This window comes from Dermacentor andersoni, chromosome 9 (genome assembly GCF_023375885.2).
Source record: "Dermacentor andersoni chromosome 9, qqDerAnde1_hic_scaffold, whole genome shotgun sequence".
NCBI lineage: Eukaryota > Metazoa > Arthropoda > Arachnida > Ixodida > Ixodidae > Dermacentor > Dermacentor andersoni.
Window position 1 is genome coordinate 4,012,317 of NC_092822.1, and position 27,522 is coordinate 4,039,838.

General features: G+C 45.1%; 1 protein-coding gene across 1 annotated transcript in view; it reads left to right on the forward strand.

The window, feature by feature from the left end:
• The window catches only part of LOC126527444 (probable serine/threonine-protein kinase DDB_G0280717), a 141,859-nt gene that overhangs the window by 113,820 nt on the left and 517 nt on the right, over window positions 1-27,522 (forward strand). The window contains exons 6-8 of the mRNA XM_050175277.2: window positions 14,220-14,702; window positions 15,221-15,287; window positions 16,606-16,699. Of these exons, the coding sequence (XP_050031234.2) occupies window positions 14,220-14,702; window positions 15,221-15,287; window positions 16,606-16,699 (644 nt within the window). The remainder of the gene's footprint in view (window positions 1-14,219; window positions 14,703-15,220; window positions 15,288-16,605; window positions 16,700-27,522) is intronic.

Genomic DNA, 27,522 nt, shown 5'->3' on the forward strand with positions numbered 1-27,522 from the left:
ACAACGTCAGACAAACCCTCAGAATAAGTCCAATTCCACGCAACATGGATGCGAACCTACACGCAGCCAGAAGGCAGGCAAGGGCAGATTACGTGGAAGGCCACCTGGCAACACAGGAAAACACGGTGTACGCGGATGCAGGGCTATACCCGTGGGACAAGCACACTAGAACACACAGAGTAGCTACGGCTGTAGTAGACTACATGGGAGAGACAATCAGCTGCGCAACCATAAGGAATTGCACGGTAGCGGAGGGGGAAGAGGTCGCCATAGCGCTTGCAGCGACCGAAGGCTACCGAAGTAACAGATCACTAACCATATTAACAGACTCCAAAGCTGCATGCAGGCATTACATGCAGGGGAGAGTCTGTAAAGAGGCCCTGCGAATCCTCCTCGGAGCAGGAACCCTCGGAAATAAACTGAAACACAAACTTTTCTGGATACCGGCCCATACCGGGATAGAAGGGAACGTGAGAGCAGACAGTCTAGTTTGCGAGATCACATACCGAGCTGGACAGATAGAGCCTCTCGAGAACCCTAAAACGGTGGAGCCGACGTGTGCGGAAATATTAAACTACTAGAGAGGGCAGAGAATCAAATATCCTCCGCCACACACACTACATACACAACAGGAAGCAGCCGACTGGAGAAGGCTACAAACTGGAACTTTCTATAATCTACACATACTAAGTAAAATGTACCCGACACAATACAGAAACTCCTGCCCATGGTGCGGAGAAATACCAACTCTTTACCACATAACATGGGAATGTAAGCATAACTACACATTCCATAAACATAAAAACCCGAGTGCGGAGCAATGGGAGGGCCTGCTCACCAGCAGCGAGCTCACCGCCCAAAGGGCAATGGTGCAGCACGCGTGCGAAGTGGCCAGGCTCAGTGGAGCCCTGGAATAGGGGCACACCCGTGCTGAAGAGCCAGGCAGCAATCGCAAGACGGCTCACCGCTAAACCCCTTGATAGCATCAATAAAGTTTTTCTCTCTCTCTCTCTCATGATTCCGCCCAGCGCTCGCCATCTGTCACTGGAATTCAACATTAGTTGAAGCGCACATGAAAGTAAGCACAAATGTTTCCATTTTTCCAGCCATAGCCACATATCCGTCAATTCTGCATCCAATCCATTTCGCTAGGCACACGTAAGATGAGGGCTACGAGAAAATAGCTGATCGGTTTTGTGGGCCGCACTTAATGCATTTTTGCCCGTAACGCTGCCCGATTAGGTGAAATGTCGGCGTCCGAGATGTAAGTTCGCCTGAGGAGAATTTTGGAAGCTGTGAACATCATGGAGACTGTGTAGTGCTCGGTGAGTAAACACATCATTATTCCTTATGCTTAATGCCTGAACCGTAGCATCGGATCATCTGCGATGACCGCGTGATGTTTACTTTTGTTTTTATTCACGTAGGATACGCAAGAATCCATGAACATTGGAACGCAGTACATCACAATAGATAGCTGGTAAGCAAACGCTTTCTATAGAACGATCATAACTACCTCCGAATGTGGGAGGTACATAGAAGTGGGGTCTGTAATAGAGGCTCATTTTTTCTGCCACGGACTGCTGCGCAGTGATGAATTCTCCGTTCAGGCTGTACAAATACTTCTGCTGGATATAACTGGCTCCAGAAAAGCTTTTTTTTTGTTAGTAAATTTCGCTAAATTTCACGTAACAGTGCTTATGTCGTCCTAATAAACAACACGTTAAATAAGTGTAACCGTTATGTTTCAACGGCATTGCGATATGTGAAACGGCAGGATTCGTTGGTACTAATTCGCTGCGGTCCGGCGAACATTGAGAGCAAGAAAAAAAATGGTCCCAGTGAAAGGACCCCGCGTTTCGCCCACTCAGGCCACCTTGCTGATTGAGTTTGTATACCAGCACCCATACTTGCACACATCTGCAGGTTTGGAGTGACGCCTGTCACCGGCAAAATATCCCGAGAACAAATGGGGCTATACTAATCCAGGTGCAACCAAATTAGGAAGACCCACTAAGCTTCAACAAGACACTCCCTCACCAGAACAGGAATTGGCCTCCCTGGTGCAGTATTTTGCCACCCTCTCCCGCATGGCTCACTCAATTACCCAATGGCCCTCAGTCCCAGCATCTGCGGGGCACCTGACCAAGGCGGCGGTCAGACCTGAAACGCAGCAGAGGGTGCTAAGAATCTCTGGGTCCGGACAGGCCGCCAATGGAAACTGACCCTTGCAACGTTTAACACCCGAACCCTCTCGAGTGAGGATGGCTTAGCGGAACTCTGAGGAATTATCAGACATTGTTTGGGATATCATCGGCTTTAGTGAGATTAGAAGAACTGGTGAGGCTTATACATTGCCGAATAACGGACATATCCTCTGCTATAGAGGTCTCCTAGATAAGAAGCAGTACGGAGTAGGATTCCCAATCCATAAAGGCATAGTTTGCAAGATTGACGAATTCTACAGCATTCAAGAGAGGGTAGCTGTAGTCGTAATCAAACTTAATAAGAGGTATAGATGAAAGGTAGTACAAGCCTACGCTCCAACATCCAGTCACGATAATGAGGACGTAGATCAGTTTTATGAAGGCGCTGAATTAGCGATGAGAAAAGCTCAAACTCAGTTTACTGTTGTAATGGGCGACTTCAATGCAAAAGTGGGGAAAAAGCAAGGTGGTAAACAAGCAGTTCGCAACTACGGCGTCGATTCTAGGAACGCTAGAGAAGAGATGGTGGCAGGGTTCGTAGAAAGGAATAAGATTCGAATAATGAACACCTTTTTCAAGAAGCGTAGCAATAAAAAGAGGATCTGGAAAAGCCCTAATGGTGAAACCAGAAATGAAATTGAATTGATACTTTCTGCTGATCCCAGCATAGTGCAGGATGTAGAAGTGATAGGTACAGTAAAGTGCAGTGATCATAGGTTAGTGAGGGCTAGGATTCACATCAATTTGAAGAGAGAAAGAGCGAAATTGGTCAAGAAGAACAGGTCAACCTTGAGGCAGTAAGGGCAAAAGCAGACAGATTCAGGCTGGTACTAGCAAACAAATATGCAACATTAGAACAGACAGATGATTATGACATAGAGCTAATAAATTAGTTCGTAACTAGGTTAGCTGCAGAGGCAACAATTGAAGTGGGAGGCAAGGCAGCAAGGCAACCATTAGGCAAGCTCTCCCAACTAACAAAGGTCCTAATAAAGAAATCACAAAAAATGAAAGTGTCCAACTGAAGAGATAAGGTAAAATTCGCGGAACTGTCAAAACTGATCAACAAGGCGAAAATAAGTGATATTCGAAAGTATAACGTGAGAAAGACTGAAGAAGCCGTAAAAAATGGACGCAGCCTTAAATCAGTGAGAAAGAAACTTGGCATAGGACAAACCAATATGTATGCACTAAAAGATAAGCAGGGTAATATCATCAGCAATCTCGAAAATATAGTAAATGCAGCGGAATTCTCTGGGTACTGACCTGTACAGTACCCAGAGTAGTCAGGATACCTCTACTAGAAACAGTAATCAACAGGATGCAGAACCTCCTCCTATAACTATCGATGAGGCCAGAAAGGCCTTGGAAGACATGAAACGAGGGAGAGCGATAGGAGAAGATGGAGTAACAGTTGATTTAATCAAAGATGGAGGAAACATAATGCTTGGAAAACTGGCGGCTCTTTATACGAAGTGTCTATAGACTGCAAGGGTCCCAGAAAACTGGAACAATGCAATTATTATACTAATCCACAAAAAGGGAGACCTTAAAGAATTGAAAAATTATAGGCGCATTAGCTTATTCCCACTATTATACAAAACATTTACCAAAATATTCTCCAATAGAATAAGGGCAACACTGCACTTTAGTCAACCAAGGGAACAGGCTGGCTTCAGGAAGGGATACTCTACAATGAATTACATCCGTGTCATTAATCAAGTAATCGAGAAATCCGCAGAGTATAATAAGCCCCTCTATATGCATGGCTTTCATGGATTACGAAAAGGCATTTGATTCAGTAGAGGTACCAACAGTCATAGCGGTATTACGTAATGAAGGAGTACAGAACGCTTACGTAAATACCTTGGAAAATATCAACAGAGGTTCTACAGCTACCTTAATTCTACAAAAGAAAAGTAGGAAGATATACTTGGAACAAGCATTCAAGCTATTAAACTGGAAATGCTTAGGAGTAAAGATCGACGGCGAATATCTCGGCAACCTTCAGTTTGTCGATAACATTGTTCTATTCAGCAACAATCCAGACGAGTTACAACAAATGATTGAGGACCTTAACAGAGAGAGTGTAAGAGTGGGATTGAAGGTCAATATTGACACGTGTACTTATCTTTATCGGGCGACCACGTTTCGCCGCTTAACAACTGTAATCGCACAGCGACGGACGCGCCTGCATGTATCCGACGTTTCTGGAAAGTTATCGATGATTCTACCCGGCTGTCTGTTGTCGCCGAACCTTATGTTATCTGATTTCATCGCCTGACGCGAATGGCGTAGAACATTGTGGAATACGCGCGGGTCCCAGCGATTAGTCTGGAACATTCGACGACTGCTGTATAAAAGCCGACGCGCTTGACCCGCTGAGCAGATTTTCGACGATCGCCGAGCGTGTTCGCCGCTATCGTTGTGCTATAAGTGTAGCCTGTTTTGTGGGCACAGATTCGCCCAATAAAAGTTAGTTTTGTCGTTCACAGTACTGCAACTGTGTTCTTTGACGTCACGACCACGTGACAATATGCATAAGACAAAGATAATGATAAATAGCCGGGCAAAGGAACAAGAGTTCAGGATTGCCAGTCTGCCTCTAGAGCCTGTGAAGGAGTACGTTTACCGAGGTCAATTAATCACAGGGAACCCTGATCACGAGAAGGAAATTCATAGAACAATAAAAATGGGTTGGTCACATACGGCCGACATTGCCAGCTCTTGACTGGAAGCTTACCATTATCGTTGAAAAGGAATGCGTACGATCAGGGCATTTTGCCAGTGCTGACATATGGGGCAGAGACTTGGAGACTGACAAAGAAGCTTGAGAACAAGTTAAGGACCACGCAAAGAGCGATGGAACGAAGATTCCTAGGCATAGCGTTAAGAGACAGAAAGAGATCAATTTGGATCAGAGAGCAAACGGGTATAGACGATATTCTAATTGACATCAAGAGAGAAAGGTCATGTAATGCTCAGGTTAGATAACGGTTGGACCATTAGGGTTACAGAACGTGTACCAAGAGAATGGAAACGCAATCGAGGACGACAGAAGACTAGGTAGAGCGATGAAATTAGGAAATTCGCGGGCGCTAGTTGGAATCGGTTGGCGCAGGACAGAGGTAATTGGAGATCCGAGGGAGAGGCCTTCGTTCTGCAGTGGACATAAAACAGGCTAACGATGATGATAATAATGATGATGATGATGATGATTATGATGATGATGATCCATACTTGGCGAGAGGCGCCACAAGCCTCTCGCCAAGTGTGAGTGCTGCTAAAGAAAGCTCTTTGGGGCGAAGTAGCTGCCGCGCTCAACGCGCTGGGGCCGGCTGTAAAAACAGCCCGGCCCTGGCGCCTGTATTGGGCGCGGCTTTGTTACGACTACCGCGGCACAGGTGGAGGCGGAGAAGAGGTGAGCCCGCGGCTAGCAAAATCTTCGCAACGTATAAGTTCACGGTGTTAATGCATTTGCGGGAAAACGGGAGGTGGAAAGCGGGGTGGGCCGGGTGGCCGGGAGCTTCAAGTTCTTGGAAGGACAGGCCCAGCCTCCGCTCAGGGACGATTAGACGACACCGAGGTGCGTAGCAATTTTTGTTGCTATGTGTACGGATCTGGGGCAGGGACACCGTTCGGTGCTGGTAAACATTTTGCTGTTGTGTGCTTACGTCTGTTTTCTTGCAATTCAGCACACATGCCAGCACATGATATGCGTATTTTGCAGAAATGGAAATCCTGCCCCACTATCACTAACAAAATATGAAACCAATGCTGTTAAGAAACACCTTGTGATTGATTGTATGACTCGTTGCTCCTAGAGCATTCCTCATCATCGCCATCATCATAATCAGCCTGTTTCATGTCCACTGCAGGGAGAAGACCTCTCCCTGCGATCTCCAGTTACCCCTGCCCTGCGCCAACCGATTCCAACTAGCGCCCGCGAATTTCCTAATTTCACCGCTCCACCTATTCTTCTGCCGTCCTCGACTGCGGTTCCCTTCTCTTAGTCTTGATACCCATTCTCTAACCCTAATGGCCCAACGGTTATCTAACCGGTGCATTACGTGACCTGCCCAGCGCCATTTTTTTCTCTTGATGCCAATTAGAATATCGTCTATACCCGTTTGCTCACTGATCCAAACTGTCTCTTCTTTCTGTCTTCTTTACTTCTTCTTCTTTTTATCTTCTTCTTTTATATTCTTTTATCGTCTTCTTTTTATACTTCTTTCTGTCTCTTAACCTTATGCGTAGCTATTTTCGTTCCATTGCTTTTTGTGCGGTCCTTAACTTGTTTTCAAGCTTCTTTGTGAGTGTCCAAGTCTCTACCCCATATGTCAGCACTGATAAAATGAACTGATTGTACACCTTCCTTTTCAATGATAACGGTAAGCTTCCAGTCAGGAGCTCACAATGGCTGCCGTATGCCGATCCAACCCATTTTCATTCTTCTATGAATTTTCTTCTCATTATCAGTGTTCCCTGTGATTAATTGAGCTAGGTAAACGTACTCCTTCACAGACTCTAGAGACTGACTGGCGATCCTGAACTCTTGTTCCTTTGCTCGGGTATTCATCATTATCTTTGTCTTCTGCATATTATTCTTCAATCCTACTCTTACACTCCCTCTGCTAAGGTCAATCATATGTTGTAACCCGTCTGCATTGTTGCTGAATAGAACAATGTCATCGGCAAACCGAAGGTTGCTGAGATATTCACCGTCGATCTTTACTCCTAAGCCTTCCCAGTTTAATAGCTTGAATGCTTCTTCCAAGCACGCAGTGAATAGCATTGAAGAGATTGTGTCTCCCTGTCTGTCCCCTTTTTTATAGGTATCTTCCTGCTTTTCTTGTGTAGAATTAAGGTAGCTGTAGAACCTCTGTAGATATTTTTCCAAGGTATTTACGTAAGCGTCTATACACCTTGATTACGTAATGTCGCTATGACTGCTGGTATCTTTACTGAATCAAATGCCCTTTCGTAATCTATGGAAGCCATATATAGAGGCTTATTGTACTCTGCGGATTTCTCGATAACCTGATTAATGACATGCATGTGATCCATTGTAGGCTATCCGTTCCTGAAGCTAGCCTGTTCCCTTGGTTGACTAAAGTCTAGTGTTGCCCTTATTGAATTGGAGATTATTTTGGTAAATATTTTATATAATACTGGAAGTATGCTAATGAGTCTATAACTTTTCAATTCTATACCGTCTCCTTTTTCGTGGATTAGTATAATATTTGCATTCTTCCAATTTTCTGGGACCCTTGCAGTCGATAGACACTTCGCATAAAGAGCCGCCAGTTTTCCAAGCGCAATGTCTCCTCCATCTTTGATTAAACCGACTGTTATTCCATCTTCTCCTGTCTCTCTTCCTCGTTTCATGTGTTGTAAGGCCCTTCTGACGTCATCACTAGTTATAGGAGGAGTTTCTGTATTCTGTTCATTACTGTTTCTAATGAAGGTATCCTGACTCCTCTGGATACTGTACAGGTCAGTATAGAATTCTTCCGCTTCTTTTACTATATCTTCGAGATTTCTGATGATATTACCCTGCTTATCTTTCAGTGCATACATCTTGGTTTGTCCTATGGCAAGTTTCTTTCTCACTGATTTCAGGCTGCGTCCATTTTTTACGGCTTCTTCAGTTTTTCTCACGTCATAGTTTCGAGTATCACTTATTTTCGCCTTGTTGATCAGTTTTGACAGTTCCGCGAATTCTCTCTTATCTCTGGAGTTGGACACTTTCATTCTTTGTCGTTTCTCTATTAGGTCCTTTGTTACTTGGGAGAGCTTGCCTATGCTGGTTGCTTTGGTTCCTTGCCTCCCAGTTACGGTTTAATTCATTAGCTCCATGTCATCATCATCTGTCTGTTGTAAGGTTGCATATTTGTTTGCAAGTACCAGCCTGAATTTGTCTGCTTTTAACCTTACTGCCTCTAGGTTGACCTCGGCCAACAACATCTTCGCCACTAAATATATTAGTAACTAGTAGCCAAAGCATTAAGTCACTAGTATTTCACATGCTGCATTAAAATTTTCTGCACCAATTGAATAAATATGAGTGAAATAGACTGCAAATAGTTGGTGGAACTTCATCAACAATCGCAATATGTCTACTGCGCTTTGTTATCCCAGCTCCACCGGCAGCAGCTGTCTGTAGGCACCGAGCCGGGAACGAGTGGCACTGCACGCAAAGCACGTTAGCACTTCGCGAACTCAAAGCAACAAAGCAGTGTCTGTTCAGACCTTTTAAGCAGAAATTATGTGATTAGCTTATTTACCTGCAAAGAAAAAGTGCCTGCCTAAATCTCACCGCAAAAATGGAACTATATTCTGTTCGACAATTAATACTGTTTGTAACGCAGCTTCTGTAGCATACAAGTCACCGTGTAGAAATTACTCTCAGTGTAGCATTTTATAATGCTTTGGTGTCTTTTGCCTATCAAAATTTAGTGTTTATTTTCTCAACGGTTTGTGGCTGGAATTACTTTTCTGGGCTTCCACCTGATAATGAACCAGCAACATCTCTACGCAGGACGGCGCAAAAATTTGTTATCCTGTTTATTGATCTTATTCTTAAGGACCATCAACTCGGCAGCATCCCTGCAGGCCACCTCAGCAACAGCCACTAGAGGATGCGGCCTGCAGGGCAGCAGATGAGTACGCGCGGCAAGGGCTGAGGCGGCAAACCCGGAGGACGGCAGCTTTCATCAGATGTTGCTGGAGCAAAACAAGCAGGTACGTACCACTTGAAACAGGTTATTCTTTAAGAGCGCATTAGTGTGCGTGGTAATTTAAGTTACAACTAGATTATGCATGAGGCACCTATAGTCATTGGGCTCATTGGCTCGTGCACGTTATATATCTCCTTTGAAATTTTCTTAAACTGCTTTGTCAAACTCACACAGCAACCTGGAAAACATTTGCATGCTTGTATGTACTACCACAGCGTGATAATTTTTTGTATGTCGATTCAACTAGTCACCACCACTGACTTCTTACAGGCAGAGGCGGTTTGGTATCATTTGCTACCTTTTAATATGTTTTTAGCATTACAGATCATATCAGTTTGCACTGCCATTGCTCACGTCATATGTATATGATATCGCTGCCTTCAAAAGCAACCTTGCCGGAACTATAAACCTTGCAAACATTGCGGAACAAACATTTACATTGCATAACCTGTAGCTGCAGTAAGTGAATTTGTTTCGCAGCATCATCAGCAGCTGGTAGAAGAGTTCAGGGCCTCCCGCTTGGTGCAGCGACAGCTGGAAGCGGAGATGCGGGGCTTGCGGGAGGTCACTGGCCTCATTGCGACCACCCTGGGCAAGCTCCTGGCTGCCTTGGCGCATGGCCTCCATGAGCCGCCTCGGCCATGAGGAACAGCGTTTCTTTTTAACGCGACAGCGTTAAGGAGCTCGTGTCACAGAAAAGCCGGTGTCGTCGGCGTCGGTGTCGGTGTCGGCGTCGGCGGCGTTGGCCATGAGCGATAAATCCCAGCAGGCACTTCATGAATATTTCTTTCCTCCCCTCTCCATATCATCCTTTAGTGCGACCAGCTACAAGTGTAGCCTATCTTTCCGTTCAAATCGACGCTGCGGCATTTGGTGGTGGTGCTCACACGTCTTCAAAAACTGCTGTGACGTGTTCTAGCCAGCCTTCTGAAATGATTTGCAAGTCATGCGTGACCATGGAAGCGAAAACTGATAGTGCTATGATGTCACTTGAAACACGAATGTACATGTTTTTTTTTTTATGTCGCACTAAAGGATGATATGACTGTTTTCCGTACACTAGGGAAACAGCGGCTACACAATCTGATTGCTGGGCTAACAGCAAAACATAAAAGGTCGAAAAATGTCTGTTGCTACATTGTAATTCTTTACAAGTTCTTTTTCTTTCATGCGTAGTTTTACTTGCAGTGCAAGTTTGTCCCAGTGAGGGAGTATAAATTATATGTCCATTTTTTCTACATTTTGGTTAAGTGTTGTGTACTTTCGGTTTGCTGTTTCTGCGAAGTTTCAGTATGTACTGTTTTTCAAGGAAGGTGTACACTATGTGATCACTTTATTTCAACTGCAACATTGTCTCACACACATGTGTTGCAGATGCATTTAACTACAATGCTGTGATAACGGGCATTAAAATGTCTTGTTTGAATTTTTATGCTATATGTGTCATGTTTGCAATATCAAATCTTACGTGCCTATGAAAGGCACAAATGGCCATTTAGGAATTTCTTTAATACCAAGCACCTGTTACTTGTGATAGTTATTGTAATATTTCCGGCGTCCTTACCGATGATAGCAACACAATCAGTCCCCATTGTAGTTGAGCACAGTTTGTGATATAGTTATCGTAGCCATCGATGTGGCCACTGTTTTGACATTCATTGCCAGGCTGCTCTTGCAGCCATTGTTATATGAAAGGCCATCGAAGTGCCAAGCATTTTCTCACTTGCGTCGTTCTTTAAACGCATGTGACTGATGTTTTATATGGTAATTTTATTACGGCACCTGTCATTGAACGTAAATTTTGTGCTACAAACGTGTTGATTGCATAAGACACCGAGCCACATCTTTTTTGCTGTGAAGTTGCTGGATGATGATAAATGGTGCATGAGCTTAAAAACATTATGTTCGTGTCAGATATTTCTGTGAGTTAATATGTACCAACGGCCCATTAACTATGTATTGGGTCCGATGTAGTGAATATAATACTGGTATTTTGTCACCATAAAATCATGCCCTGTGTACTTACAGCTATACATCGAAATGGTTGTCATTTACATTGATGAAATATGGCATTGAAGATGATTCTTTTCTTTACACGGGGGGTATAAATAAATTATTTTCAACAGTGTTACTGGCACTTCAAATGAATATTTACCATCCGCGTTCGTTCAATTTTACAACTATTTAAAAATGTACACTCTTCCAAGGGAGAATAATGTGCTCGACATGCCAGGCGATCGTTTTCAGCATGACTTGGCATTTTGACAAGGAAGTGTGCGGTGGCTGTGTGGCAAAACTGCGCAGGACCTACAAGTTGCCTGAGAACAGTACACCTGGTGGAGCGAAAAGTATTGTGCTTTGCTGCAGCCCAAATAGGAAGCTAGGAGACGAAGACCAATACTCTCCCATGCACAGTGTAGGTGGCGGTGACAGTGTCGGTGATGCCAGCAGCGAAAGGGGGCACCAAGATTCATGACGCAAAAAAGGGGGTAAGGCGTGCAGACATGGACACAAGAGAAGTGGACAACACAAACGTTGGCAAACTCCACTGCCCAGAGATGTGGCTACAACATTCTGCTAATGAGGACAAGATGTTATATCCACAGCTACTAAATTAAAGGCTCTCATGTAGTGTCACGGTGGAATAATGCAATCATCTCCAGTAGTGACAGCTCAGTGGCACAGGCTACATGAAAACACCGGTTATGATTGAGCAGATTCGATAAAGAACAGCAGGCTATCCACTAATGCCACATACTTCTCACATTGGTTCCTTCTCTCTGTTACGCGTATAAACAGCAGTAATAAACATCTGCCTGCAGCGTCAGGCTCATGTTCATTGCTGCTGTCGGTGATGCTATCTGCGCCGCCGCTTTCTCGCACTTCGAAGGTAGTGCTGGAGCTGCTGCCTACTTCTGCCAAATGATCTAAAAACATCGTCCCGGGCAGCACAGCCTTTCAAGTACATTATACGCACTGCCCTCACTGGGAGCACTCCCTGTGCAAGGGGTCGCCACTGTCATCGTCACTGTTGCTGCTGTCATCACTGACATCATGAAACACGTCGTCACCTTCATCAAGGCACAAATTGTGCACCACTGCACACACTCCAACGATGTTGGCTGCACGGTCCGGTTCATAGGTGCAGCGCGCGGTTCTGCAGAATCCCCATGCACCGCTCCATTACGCACCGCATGGCAGCGTGTGCTGTACCTGCCTTCTGCAATGCGCGTGGGAGGATTGCCTGGGACCGGAGTCGGGAGCCATGGTTCCAGGGGGTAGCCGCTGTCACCTGCATGATCATAAAAAATGGCATTAAATCGTATGCACAAAGTTCAGCGAGTGAAGCATGGGTCATGTAACATACACCTACTACAGAAAGGCTGTAATAAAGGAATATACAGGCTGAGCACCTAACGCAGCTGTGATCACAGATAACAATAGCTAGGACATATTAACATCCCTGTTTGCAGCAAGGCAGTTTTTGTGTGAGTTGTGTGGTCTGCATTCTTAAATGAATATCAGTGTCAAAAAGAACGTGACAACACACTTTCGCTGTACTTCTAACTTTACATAAATATTAAAAAATAGTTTAAGTACAGCGCAGGTGTGTTGTCACTTTGTTTCGCGCAGATACCATTGAAAAATTTCTACATCTCGCCTATACCTAACAAGCTACTATAACATAATGGGTTCGGGCTTCAATATTCTCTTACGGCGCGAGCACACTTTACTGCATGCTGCCAGAATTGCAACTGTATAAATTTTTACCGCTGCTCACCGAGGAGGTGCTCGCCGGCCTTGGCAATGTGTCCCTCCTGGAACCGAGGACGCAGTCATGTTGTTCTCCATAGTTTCTTTCTTCAGGCGAAAGTGCTGCCGAAACAGGTCTTCTCGCTTGACAAACGCATCCTCGGGCTCCCTCCTCCCGAGCAGACGATCCGGTGCCGCCAAAGCTATCAAATGGGCAGCCATTTTCTATTCCAAACAAAACAGGGCAGTCGCCAGTTATTCCAAGATATTGCGTGGTTTGTTCGGCATAATTAAGCAGAATTAGTGCGTAAACATCACTTTGACGTGTCTGTTCTTAAGCATTCCTGCAGCAAAGCGATGTCATAAAATCGCTTGACAGGCAGGCAAAATCGGCGCGACCTGAAAAATTTGGGCCAATGAGCGAGGCATAATGGCGGATTTAGAATAAAAACAAATTGGAATAGCTTTACGTTATACCGGCCTTGTTCGTCGTCTCAGCACCTTAGATGTGTGAGACCGTCCGAACGAAAATACCAGTCTCCCGCCAAAACCGGTAAATACAGAATGAACAATTGAAAAATTAAGGAAGTATTAATGAAGACTTCGTGAATCATCGCGACATATTACAGAAGACAGGCGTCTCATGTCACATAGTATAACCAAAAGTTGTATTTGCCAAGATTAGCATTAAAAGTTTAATAATAAATCTTCGGAACCACTAGTAACACGCCGTACCACTGCAAGAATTTCCTTCCTAAGCCAGTTGTGTATGTCATGATAACTTTCACATCAATCGTCAACATTACTTACACCCCCTTTCCCCCCTTTCGCACTAATCCCTACGGAGAGAGAAAAGCAGGGAAATTAGTGAGTTACACTGCCGCGCCTCGATTTTCAAATCTTCCTTTTTCCGCGCACAATAAATTAGTGGAAGAGCTTGCAATCCAGCGGCGATTGATTTAAGCGATCTGTCTTTCATTGAATATGACACATGAAAGACGCATCGAAATGACTAATGCAATGCGTATATAAAGGAGCATGACGAAAGCAGGGGCAAGGATGTCCACGCTGCGGCGTCCTATACAGGTTGTGCCAGCTAACTTTAACCAGTGTTTGGAAATATGCCGATGCACTCTGAGAGGACGCGACCAAATGCATGTTGCTGACTATTGTATGGAGTAAGTCAGACTATTTTTTGCATTGTGCTTAATTGCATAATTAGCCAAGATTAACCAATTTCGGAAGATACAAAGTTAGGCAAGAAATTCAAATGAGAAAGTTGTAGAGCGCTTAGCAAAACGACCGATTAAACAGTTTCTAACTTTCTGTATATTATGCATTAGTGTTTTTCCGCTTACTGCAGGCGAAATAAATAAAATGTGTCACGTGACAGGTCCGCTTGCTTCCAAACGCGTACAAACGGACACATCGCATAGCCGGGTAGCTATCACGAGCCGCCGCGAGCTAGAAGGTGGCGTAAATCAGTGCCTGCAGACGCCGGCGTCTTAACCCGGCGCAGTCTCGAAGCGCGTCTGCAGGGGCTACTTCTCGAAGACGGCGTTCGAGTTCCACGACGGGGAGTCCGCGGGCACCGTGCCCTACATGGCGCCCGAGATCCTCAAGCGGCGCCCGTACGGCCGCGCGTGCGACTGGTGGTCGGCGGGCGCCACCATGTACAAGATGATGACGGGCCGGGTGCCCTTCCGTGGGGAGACTAAGGAGGAGCTGATGGACAAGATCATCAACCAGCCCCTCAGGTGGCCCAAGGTCGAGGAGCACCCGCACTCGGCCACGCCGGAGGCCAAGGACATGGTCTTCAAGATGCTCAAGAAGAACCCCGTCGAGCGCCTCGGCTCGACCACGTACGCCGAGATCAAGGAGCACCCTTTCTTCGCGGGCTTCAACTGGAAGCGCTTGTGCAGCGCCAAAGACATCTGCAACATCCCCGCCATCGGTGACTGCATGACTCGCAAGAAGGGGGACGGCAAGCCCGAGCGACTCAGTGAGCATTTGTGCATTCAGTGGCTGCGGCTAAGCTTGTTATTCGCTTTTCTGGCGGCTCTAACAAAATTGTCACTCGGTTATTATTAACTTAGAATTGCCGTTTTTTCGTTGTAGCTTAGCGTGCACGTGTCAGCTTCGATGTGTTACAATACCACTTACATCAATGTTAGCTGAGACATGTTTTATCAATTTGAGCCCAACCTGCTCCGAATTTCCGCATCTCGTACTCGTGAGCTACTCCGGCGAGGGTCTCAGTAGTGACGTCATCTTAGAGCAACTGTTGTTTTCCGTCAACAGAAGAGCTGCACAAGACAATATTATGATGCAGCAAATTTCCTTTCAACACATTGTCCTAAGCTGTTCCCGAACGGTGCTTTAGACTTTTCGCTGCGTTCAGCATGGTTGTTCACAATAGCACCGCAAGCACTAGGGTTAAAATGATTAGGGCTAGTTTTGGTGTGATTTATTTCGTACGGAGTTTCTGCTGCCTGTGACAATATTGCTCTACTTTTGTAGCAACCACTACGATCCTAGCCATCATTTACGTGGTCAAGCAACAAGCAGCTGCAGGCATACAGCTATGGTAAGCTATCGTCTACCTACGCAGCCTAACGGCACGGCAGTGCAGCTAGTTGGTTCGTGATTATTATGACGAGCAGCGCAGACGACAGGACAAGAACCACGCGAGAATTATGCCACACTTACTTCACGGTGAATGCAAGACGCGAGGCTCGTTTCTACCACGATGCACCAATGCTTCGCAGAGATGAATTCCCTCCATGTGGATTTTGTTTTTTATAGCTTCCTGCACCATGCGCGATACCGCAGAACATAATCAGCATATTTCATTCGTTCTTCTGGCGCTCAACTCGTTTACTGCGACGACAGCAGATGATCGTACGGGCACTGCCATCCTCTCAAGAACAACCTTGTTTCGATGCACATATAGCGTCGTCCTGGTTCGCTTCAGTACTCCCTGCTGTGACCACCAAAATTCACACACCGACTTCACTACCCTCATAGTCGGCGTGGCGCGCAAACTTTTGTACGAGCTAAGGTAAGCGAATGTTCCTGATAGTGGATAACGGTAGAAAACCGGGCGAATTGGTGGTGTTTTAAAAGGACGCTTAAAACGATCGAGGCACAAGGCGGAGAAAGGAGACATGCGCCGACTACAACTGCGAGTTTACTGGAAAATCTTAAGATACATCATCCACAGAAAGCGCGCATGCGCCTTCCGGACGTCCCCTTCATTCCCATCTGCCTTACATGCAGAACGCTACCTTACATGTTAGATGAAAGCGAACAGTCAGAACCAGCTCAATTTTTAAGCAGCTAACAGCATAAGTTAACTATCATGCAGTACTACGGAGGAACAGCTGACGCGCTAGCGATGTTCTCGTTAAAGTTCCACCTATTTTCTTTGCCGTTTGGTTGCGGTTACTATTAATTACTCGCGTCTTTGAAAACGCGCGCAGGCTTCGCGGCGTGTCGATAAAGAAGCGCGACAAAGGAGCCCAGCAGTGGTGCAGGGCCCATACGCACTGGCACGCCAACCGTGCCATCTCGGAGGCCATTCAAATTACTTCGCACAAGCTTCGCTGCGGCAACACTAGAGGGCGCAGCATGTCCAGAGGGAAGCGCAAGAAAGTAGTCCTGCTGAAGTACACGCCTCATACGTGACGCGTTTTGTGGGGGCAATACGTCGTGTCGCTAGATTGCTTCAATGCTAATAGCATCACCGTCGATAGTCATTGTGAGATGAGTTCTGCCGAAATTTTTTTTGCCATGACGTCCGAGTCGCGCATAGTCAGTGCCGTTGGATGTCGCTTGTGTACCGTCGATTTTTTTCCACTAAGCGCTCAGCTGTAGTCGGGGCACATGTCCCGTCTCTTTTACAGCGGAGCTGCATATGCCTACCCTCCCATACCGTTTTCTATGTCCGTGCCTCAAGACTCCCGCGCCTTCTGTGAGGAGGCCAACCAAACCAATAAGGCATGTGCTGACACCTGGCTTAAGAAGACGAAAGCTAAGGAACCACCGAATGCATAGCTCCATACAACAATTACCAGAGGGAACTCTAACGCTAGTGCCTGGGGCAGCTGCAATTGGGGCAGTTCAGCCAGCATGGGATTAATGATGGCCACAGTACGTGGATTTGCCTAAACTTCGTCCTTTTGGCTTTAAGGGGGTAGGCCACAGCCAAAGCCAACCCTCTTTCACAAAATTGATCTTTGTCGTTGTTTTACATTTTATGTATGTCCAAATATTCAGAAACATGTTGCAAAAAATCATCTTCCTGTCATCATTAGTATCAGAGTTAAAGTGAGTTTCCAACATATGCCCTCGTATTGCGAAACCTAAATTCAGTACTTCTTTTATATAAATGTTTTTCAAAACATTTTGTTTTTCATTTTGTGTTGTCGCCGAACAGCCGCACGAACAAAATGAGACTTTAGTGCATCTCATGGGGGCTCCAGCTATGAAGCTGCTGCATTCCAGGCCTTGGTGTAGCTTTGAAGTCTTTCACATGGTTTGAAGATTTGTTAACGTTTTTCTGAAAACAATTTTTTTGCTCCACCTCATGTTACGCAAACTTTGATAGTTTTCTTTAATGAAGATATTGATACTAAATGTTACGTACTCATTCCTCACAAGAGATCTGTGAAAAGAACTAGAACAAAAGAAATTGATGCAATATTTTTGCATTTACAGCTCATTTTGCAAATAAACTTGGTCAAAATTGGCATTTTTTTCGCTTTGCTTAGTTCTTCGAACAATCTATTTATTAATATTTATCACATTGCATTCGTCCGACTGCACAGGTCTCCCACTTAGCTACACAAATATCAAAGCTTTACTCAATTCAGCAATAGATTAGTTACTTATAATTGCTGGTGCGACTAGCACTTTTACCACATATTAAAGAAATATTACTTGCCAAAAAATAAAATGAACCATTTCCTGCACCTTAGGTAGTTGAATAAGCTAGTCAAGACATGCTTATGCAGAAAAAGAAAGTTATTTTAATCCTGGCTCCTGATTTACAGAACATTATTTATGTGTGGCCTACCACCCTAAACGTCTCTTCGACTTCATAATTTCGTCATTTTCAACACAGTACTGTGTAACAGATCATTAAATGAACATTATTAAAATCATCCGCCGGCAGAATTCGAACACAGGCCCTCTAGCTCAAAATCCTGACACTCAAACCATTACGCCACGGGCGCATTTTTTTATTTCCAGAGATTCATCAAGTACATCAATAGACACTGCTCCCACCAGCGCACAATATTCCATTTCCCACCACTGCTCTTTGAGCTTGCGATTGAGATGACAAAACTTTCATTTTGACAAGATAATCCATCAATAACAACGGTTCATCGTCATGCGCTAATTTTTGAAACGCTTCACCTAGTTTATTCACATTTTTAGTAACGTGAGAATTTACAGTTCTCAGATTTATATCACAATTCCTTACAGCCATGCGGTTTCTTCAAATTCTGTGAGGGCCGAGAAGCATGAACATGCCATAATGTATCCTGCCTTGCCCCGTAGCAGAGTAAGGAATACAATGTGGTGTTAGCGGTAATTCTTTTTTATAGTTCTTTGCATAATAGCCAAAAGAATACCGCACTGGAACACTCCAAAAACACGTGTTCTATAGATTCTGCTTTCTTGCAAATTAAACACTTTGCATCCCACAGTATATACTTCTCTTTTTCTTTTAGGCATGTTTTCACAGGTAAGGCTTTAGTGTGTAGTTTAAAAAAGAATCTTTTCACTCCCCCTGGTACCATGATTCGTTTCACACGTTTTAGCACACCTTTCCCCTAGCCTTCGCGGTACATTATTCGATGCAACGGTTCTGGGAACATAATGTCTATGAAATCCGTGCTTATACGCTTACGTGTCACTGTGGCCAAATATTGTATGGAAAAGTGGTGATTTAACAATCTAAATGCCACGACCACCTCACGTAGAAATTTACTCGTTGCGTAACACCCACCCTCCATCGCAGACACAACAAAGGTAAGACATTGCTCAATCGGACTTGAATAACTGTTCGCAAGAAAGGATTTGTCTTGTCTCGCAAGAACAAAAATCTAGAAAGTCGTTGCTTTAATGATAAATTCGGTAATGACAAGCCCCCCTGACCCAACATGCGAAACAAGTTGTCCATGCTTGTTCTTTCATATACTGACTGCCACAGAAATACAGCGAATGCTCTATGTAATTTCTCAAATTAAATCGGGAACAGCTCAGGACTTGCATAAGATACCACAGCTCGCTCACCAAGAAGATTCTGTAAATAGCCGCACGTGCGAATATGGGGAGGTCACGCCCGTCCCACCTATCAGTTTGAGCTTTTCATTCCTGCACTTTTCCATTCCACATATCCTTGGTGTCTCGATGTGGGCTTAACGGTACACCAAGATAAATCCCAGGTGTGAGCGTCCGCTGCATACTTTCAAAAACACGCGGCGCTGTTTGCCACCGGCCATGCCACAAGCCGACACATTTATTAAGGTTTATATTGCTGTCCGTCGTGTCACAAAACTCACGCATAATTGTCATATATCAGCTCGAACACTCTCCTTATCAGCGCAGGAAACAACAACGTCATCAGCGTAAGCTAATAAACGCACTTCGCACCCTTCTAGGCTGAAACCATGCACATCCGGACTATAAATAATTTTTTACAGGCAGCCTCTAGATATATTGCGAACAAAAAAGGTGACAGGGGGCACCCCCGACGAACAGAGGAACGCACTTCAATCCTTTCAATTAGCTCATGATTGATAATGATGTTAGTTGTAACAATTAGTATGTCATTTTAACTCTCTCTGTCATCCGTGATCTAACTCCGAGATAACGAAGAATTGAGAACAGGAGATCATTACATACTCTGTCGATTGCCTTTTCTAGATCAATTTGTAACATAGTGACTTTCCTTAAATCTCCATCACAAGTTTCAAGTATGCTGCGATATCATAAGAAGACAACAAACACTGACACCAAGGACAACATAGGGGAAATTACTTCTGCCTAATAAGTGAAATAAAGAAATGATAAATTAATAAAAATTAAAGTGGATGAAAAAACAACTTGCCGCCGGTGGGAACCGAACCCACAACCTTCGCATTTCGCGTGCGATGCTACACCAATTGAGCTACCGCGGCGTCGTTTCCCCATCCACTTTCTTGGGTATTTATGTGTCCTAGTAGAACCTTGGGAGTGTTAGCCAGCGCCACCACTCACAGACCTTGGCGGCGGACGTGGAATGTCCTTTTTGTCGCCTTTCAATCCTCTTCACTTCGCCACAGCGGTCGAAAGTTCTCTTCGATTTTTCCCCACTAACATGGAATGGAACCCAGTGCACTTTGAGTGTGATGACTCGCTGTACGGGGTCCACGACCTTTTGCCTCCAGGCCACCCGCGTTAACCAGCACTTCCTTCACCTCTGGCGCTCGTAGCTTGATGAGCCACACATGCGTCATTTGGAAGGGCCCAATACCCGTCACGTCCTTCAGTGCACCGAGCTCTTGCAGCGGGTCACGGAAACCTTCGAGGCGGTATGGTCTCCCGGCAACGTCACAGTGTAAGAACAAACACTCCTTCAACTCTGCTTCAAGCGCAACAACTTGTGCCTACCTCAGGCCGATAAAAGCGGTGGCTTCATAGTAATGGCCGCAGATATGTACAACTTGAAGGCAAGACAAGCGGTGGAGACGAACTTCATCCGGAAATAAGCCAGCGAAACAAGAGTGAAATGCAAGGCAGTAGCTCTGTGCAAAAATTTGGAACTGACGAGACTTGCACGCTCCATTGGAACTTGTAAGAACAACGCCCTTTCCGTTTTCATCATGGCTAAAACGCACAAACCAGGGGTTCCGTTTAGAACAATTGTGAGTGAACGCGGTACTTGGCAGAACGTCACTAGCCAGTTTTTAATGAGGCACCTTAATTCACTTGTTGCTGATGACCCGTTCGCGACGGAGAATTCTTCATGTGTAACGCACTTTCTGGAGACGAATCCATCAATAGGGTACCTGTTTTCCGTGGACGTTGAGGATTTGTTTTATTCCGGCCCGCACAATGAATTGTTTTTCGGTGTCAGAAGTTGCATCGACGAGAGCGGTGCTATTGCCCTCCAAAATGCTGCAGGTGTGTCTGTTGACGCTCTTTTATCTCTTCTTCGAGTTCTATCTTAAGGTCACCTTCATCAAATTTAATGACCAATTTGATGTACAAAGACGAGGCATTTATATTGGCTCCTGTGTTACTCCTGTGCTTTGTAAATTGTTTTTATCTGCTATTGACCTTGCCTTGCACCAGCATATAAATGGGGGGGGGGGGGGGGAGCTTTTGAAGCTTCTTAGAAATGTTGACGATTTTTAGTTCTTTTAAAGCAACAATCTATTGTCTCATATCAGCCCATTGCTGACAAAGATTTAGCGGCCTTTTGCCGTCTCGGGAAGGGAATGGTTTTTACTCACGAGATACCCTCCTGCGATTCTTTGCAATTTTTAGACATCAACATCATCTTGCAGACGGGTCACACCCGCTGGCTTTATTCGCCTCGGACAACAGAGGAATTACTGCCATATGAGTCGGCACATTCCAAGACTGTTAAGATAGCCATTGCTAAACTTTGCCTTGAATCCGCTCTTGTACAGTCATGCCCTCACGCTAAGCAGGAAAGCTTTAAGGATCAATTGGTTCGACTGTGTTCCTCTGGGTTTCCCCACATGTTCATTACTGCCGTTGCCGAGTCGCTCCTCCAGAAATTCAAGAGCGACGAACACAGGAGAAGGGCTGAGCAAGCGCAAAGGACGGTGAGGCCGGAGGTCTTATATGCACCGCGTAACCCGCAACTTAAAGAAGGCTGCAGACAGACCCGGGTGCCAGTCGTATTCTCTGCGCCACGCAAGATCCCCCAGCTGTGTCCACGCATTCTTGCTAAAGGGAGCAAGAAACGCGGTTGTAGTAAACTACATGCCAAGCTGTACACAAAATCAGCTTTCAGAGTCGTCTATGAGTTTCCGCTGCCTTGCGTTAAGACATATGTCGGCCAGACTGGGCGTTGCGTAAATGAGCATGCGCGAGAACATGAGCTGTCACTAAAAAGTAAAGACGGAGCACATTTGCCTAAGCACTGCAATTTACATCCGTGTGAGCCACGACTGGACAAGATACGGATTTTTTGGCAAAAGCGGAAAAAGCAGGGACACCATGGCAGGTGAATCGTTGGAGACATTTCACATTAAAGGGATACAGCATAAAAAATTTGCCGCCGAACTTTCTTGCTCCCGTGACAGCTATCGCACCGAGAGTGACCAAAACAACTCTTTCTGAGCAGAAGTGAGCGAAAAGTAATAACTTTAATGAATATTTCTCAAATCGCCGCACCTAGCAGCGTCCCCGGACGGCTCCGGCAAAACCGGATATCGCGTCACACCTACCTGCCTCCCTGCTTCCCGCCCATTGCGAGCGATCGCAAAGCCTCGGGATCTCATTCAAAAGGCAGCGCCTCAAGCCTGAAGCTGTGCCGTCCGTTTTCTCAAGGAAGCGCAAGCAACAAGACGTCAGAGGCACGTTTGAAAAGAGACAGCGAATATGCGTGGCTCTGCTGTCGCAAACACCAGATACCAGTGGAGCTGGCCAGTGTCGTAGCCAGAAATTTCGTTCGGGGGGGCTCATGTTGTAGCTTGGCCTCCTCAGTAAGAGGAAGCTTTAGCTCCGGTGCTGCTATCTGAATACATGTAGACGGTGAATTCGTTTTTCGCGGCAACCACTGCACCAAATTTGACGAGGTTTGTAGCATTTAAAAGAAAAACTGGAATTGTACTGACTTCTGGTTTCGAATATTTTATTTGGTTGCCAATTCTTTATTAGAAATGGGCAAAAATCGCCAATTTTCAGAAAACGAAACTATCACGATCTTGGATTGTAGCGCGAAGTGACACAGACAGAGACTAAAAGCAGACAGGATGAGCGCTAACTCTCAACTAAAAAAGATTTTGCTACAAACCAAGATCATGTTACCATACCAACTCTCCCAACTTCCTATCCTTTTGAAACTATCACGTTTAAACTCTGTAACACAACAACTAAATAATCTCACAATTCTGTGAATCGCATCTAATAGTACATCTATAGCGGACAAAATTGATATGTTACACATGAATCTCAAAAAAATTGTATTATGGAAATACGGCTTTTGCAGAACCCTTGTACACCACGTAACCAAGTCATATAAAATACAAATTGACATACCAAATTCGTCCGCTTTCACACTTATAATAGATTCCGATTACAGAACTGCGATATCTGTTCTTGATGCAAAGCTATTAGTTTGAAAAGTAAACGTCGTGCTTCTATCTTTTTTGCACTGTCGAATTTTTCAAAATATTTTAAACAAAATTCAGGCCCTAAATCGAAATTTCCCTTCCAACAGATACTAGAATTTATCTTTCTCTCTCAAATGCAACAAATTCCCTAAAAATGATCCAGGGGTTATCTCGCAAAAGCGTTTCTGCGTTTTACATGTAACTGAATAGGCCGCATAGAAGTTGGGCCCGAGCTAAAGCTTCCTCTTAAACAATTTGTCGAGAGATTAACTACATTAATAATAACTGCATTGCCATTGCCAAAGATGCTGCAAACGAATTCTTGAACGCTACGCACTGTCAAAACAAGTAAGATATGTATATTTTCATTAAAAAATGTACTCGTATATGCCAAAAGTTGTGCTTAAAATAACTGATATCAATGCTTCCATGTGTGTGGCTATTTAATAAGTAAAGAAAATATCACGCGAACTTTATAACTAGATCATTTGGAAACCAGCAATGCAGTGCATGCCACTGATATGAAAAATGTAAAGGCCATGAAATGAACAAGTTGAGGACACATATGTTAATGAAACTTTGCCATTCAAGACACTTGTTCATATTTTTGTACATATGCAACGGCCAGTGAAAAATCTCAATGACGCTGACATTTATTCCATTGTATTACGCAGGAGCAGCGGTCACCGGTCGTGTATCGTGAGTAATTGCACCGAAATTATTGTCCCAACAGAGAGCACCTATATAAAGCCGTTCTGCAAAATATACGAGGGCGAGTCAAATAAAAGTGAGCCAATTCGAATATATGACAAACGGAGTACTTTGTTTAAAAGTAGTCTCCATCAGCATTTAGACATTTGTCCCATTGACTAACGAGTCGCGTGACTTCCGTCTCATAAAACTCCTTGGGTTGGTGCTTCAAAAAGTGTGCTACTGAATCTTTCACGTTATCGTCCGGCAGGAATCTGTTTCCCTTGAGTTTTTTTTTTTTTTTCAGTTGCCCCAAAATGTGGCGACAGGTCTCAGCTGTATGGCGGATGTTGCAACGTTTCCCACTTGAACTTTGCCAGTTTTCTATTAATCACATCAGCGACGTGGGTACGGGCATTGTCGCGGAACAATTAAAAATTAAATTACGTGGTTTTACATGCCAAAACCACTTTCTGATTATGAGGCACGCCGTAGTCGAGAACTCCAGAAATTTAGAACACCTGGGGTTCTTTATCGTGCACCTAAATCTGAGTACACGGGTGTGTTCGCATTTTGCCCCCCCCCCCCCCCCCCCCCCCCACCCCCGAAATGCGGCCGCCGTGGCCGGGATTCAATCCCGCGACCTCGTGCTCAGCAGCCCAACACCATAGCCAGGTCGTGGAACAAGATGACCCCACTCGTCAATTTTCCACGTCGTTGGTTCTTGATTGCGACACGCAGCTATCCAGCGTCTCACAATATCGGAAACGATTGATAGCCTCTCCGGGCTTAGCAAATTCTATCAGTAATGGCCCCTGACGATCGAAATAAAAAAAGTCAACAACACCTTTCCGACGGAAATGACGGCCTTTGCTTTCTTTGGGGGTGGTGAACTCGAATGTTCCCACTGTAAACTTTGCCGTCGTGTTTCGAACTCGTAGTATAGTGGCACCATGGTTCCTCTCCGATCACAATTGCAGACAAGAAGTCGTCACCCTCATTGTGATACCTGATCAGATGATTCGAGGCAGCGCAGAACCGCTCCGTCTTCTGGCGGTGGTTCAAAATCTTGGGCATCCATTACGCACGCAAGAGCCGATAACCGAGATGTTCATGAATTATGGTGTGAACCGAACCGTGAGTGATGTTCACACGCTCTGCCAGTTCATCGATGCTTATCCCCCGTTCTTGTCTAATCAGCTCATCAACCTTTGCAATTGCGTTGGGGGTGCTTGCACGGTTGCTTTGGCCCGGTCTTGGATCGTCTTTGCAACTTTCACGTCCTTCTTTCAACCGTTTGCTCCAACGCTTCACAGTGACCAATGAAATGCAATGTTCAACGTACACGGCAACCATACGGCGACCAATTTCTTTTTGGGAAACACCTTCAGCTGTCAAAAACCTCACGGCACTACGGTGCTCAACTTCTGAAGCGTCCATTTGGTCACGCAACCATGTTCAACCCAGTGTATAATAGCATTAAATAACATTTATTCTCACACCTGCGTGTCACTTTTGTAAATGGGAGATACCTGGGTGTTACACGCATGTCTCGCAGATAATGAACCGAACCATTATTGCGCGGGGTGGGTTGGCTCACTTTCACTCGACTCGCCCTTGTCCATTAGAAATGCGAAGACACAATGGAATATACAAATGCTTGATAAGGGGCGAAAAAGTGTCTCTGGAAAGAAAGTTCACTGCACGTATACACAAAACCTCGCCACAAGATATTTAAATATACGTATAAGTATCCAATAAATCTACATATCTAAGAAAAATTAACTGTATATACTGCGTCAAACAAGGCAAATGAACATGTTGCGCAATCACAGATTCATATAATCCTAGATCCCGCCCCCATTCCGTTCACTCCCCCCGATGTATCGCGCGCGACGGAAGGCAGCTCGCTTGCTCCACGCTTTTCTCCTTTGCGAACGCAAGACGGCCACCATCATCGGCTCACCCATTCCCCCCCTATGCTTTCACTCGCACATACAGCATACGGCGCGCGGTCTCGATGTTATCGCCCTTGGACTTCATACGAAACATTAGGGCGACGGCGACATCAGCAATGCGCCCGCAGTGTCCATATAATTGCTATCGCAATACTATAGTGAGAGTAGCCGGCAACTGAAGCGTCCCGTGGCCGATTACTTTCCGCAAAATAAGTAACAAAATCGAACTTTCACCATGCGACAATTCGCTGCGCCGTAACAGTATTTTTTTTTCCTTTCATAGGGGGGGGGGGGGGGGGCACCGAAATGAAATAAAAAACGTAAAGAATAGGTTGGCCACAATGCAATGCCTACTTTGAGCACCTAATGTGGCTACCGAAGGAACATCCAAGAAAACGTGAAACGCTTGGTCCACCGAGAATCATACGCATAGTGCTCGGTATCCTACACCGGCGAGACAAGACTTTCCGGAGAGGTTGCGCTCAAGCGAACGCGGTGAAATCCGTTGAGTCCTCACAGTGGTGGCGGGGAGTGACGATTGTTTCCTATTCTCGTCTACTAGCCAGAAGGCGTTCAAAACTCTGCCAGGCGAAAATCCACCCGGCCAGAGAAAACCAAACGCGAATCGAAGTGCGTCGCGCGATGGTCGATGCAGCAATAGAAAAACGCGTGCGCTCTGGCTTAATCGGCAGCCCGCGGGTAGCGAGAACAAAAAAAAAAAAAAAAAAAAAACAGAGAGAAAGAGGCTCATTGTGTTCTCGCGAATAAAAGTCCAAGTAGAAAAATAAATAAGAACTTAGTTACCTCTGCTGCCTTTAGTGTCTTGACATGGATGCTTTGGCACAAGAGGGGAAAAATGTTGATATTTTTTTTCTGTGACATGACGGCACAAATGAACCACCACAACGCTTCGTGTCATCGGACCTCGCTGCGTGCTTTGCCAACTTGTCTCATAGTGCATTTGTTTGGCTTGTCTAGTTGTACGGTCCGATGTACGACTTAATTTAGAAACGTCGATGCACCTTTGGCGTTAAATATTTATAGCATTAAACCCACAAAATTGCGGAATCGAAAATCTAAAGCCCGACTTTGTAAATTTCAATGCACCTTTCACATCAAAAGTTTATGAGAACTTTATACCCATACTGTTTCGGAATCGACATCCATGCGATCCGTAGATTCCGCGGCGAGCCCGTTCGCCATCAAAACGCCCTTGAAACTTTGTGCTCGGAGGGGGCTGCTTGCGTTATGTACTCCCAATGCGTGGGCGTTGCGCGAAATCCAGCCGAGTTCGCTATGATCGCGATGAAATGTCTTTTCGAGCGTGACGAGGACATTCTAGACAAAATCCAGCATGATTTCCGGCGCCGGGGTTTGTTTTGGTCGGCGGTTAATGACGGCACGGAAAAATTTCGGGGAGGGGCTGAAACTAAGCTATCCGCTCAAAAACAACCCGAATAATGACTAATACAAGAGCACTCGTGTCATAGGAATACAATTGTGGTGCCTCCGCAATATTCTTGGATTTTTATTCTGTATCCCTTTAAAGAGCGAGGATCATCTTGTATTAGTGACACATCAGTTTCACTTTTGCATGCAGAAAGAAAGTTTTTTGATAGCCTGCAGTGATTTGCGCAACTGAAGCTGTTTTGTATGTTGCGAATTTGCTTGCGTGTATATATTGGATGGTATATGTTTACCATCCAATGTACAATATAGAATAAACAGTCGAAAGTTGGCGCTCGCCTTGTTCCCACCCGTCTTTCTTTGTTTGCGCCAAGCGATCATACTTATGGTCCACGCAGCAACATAA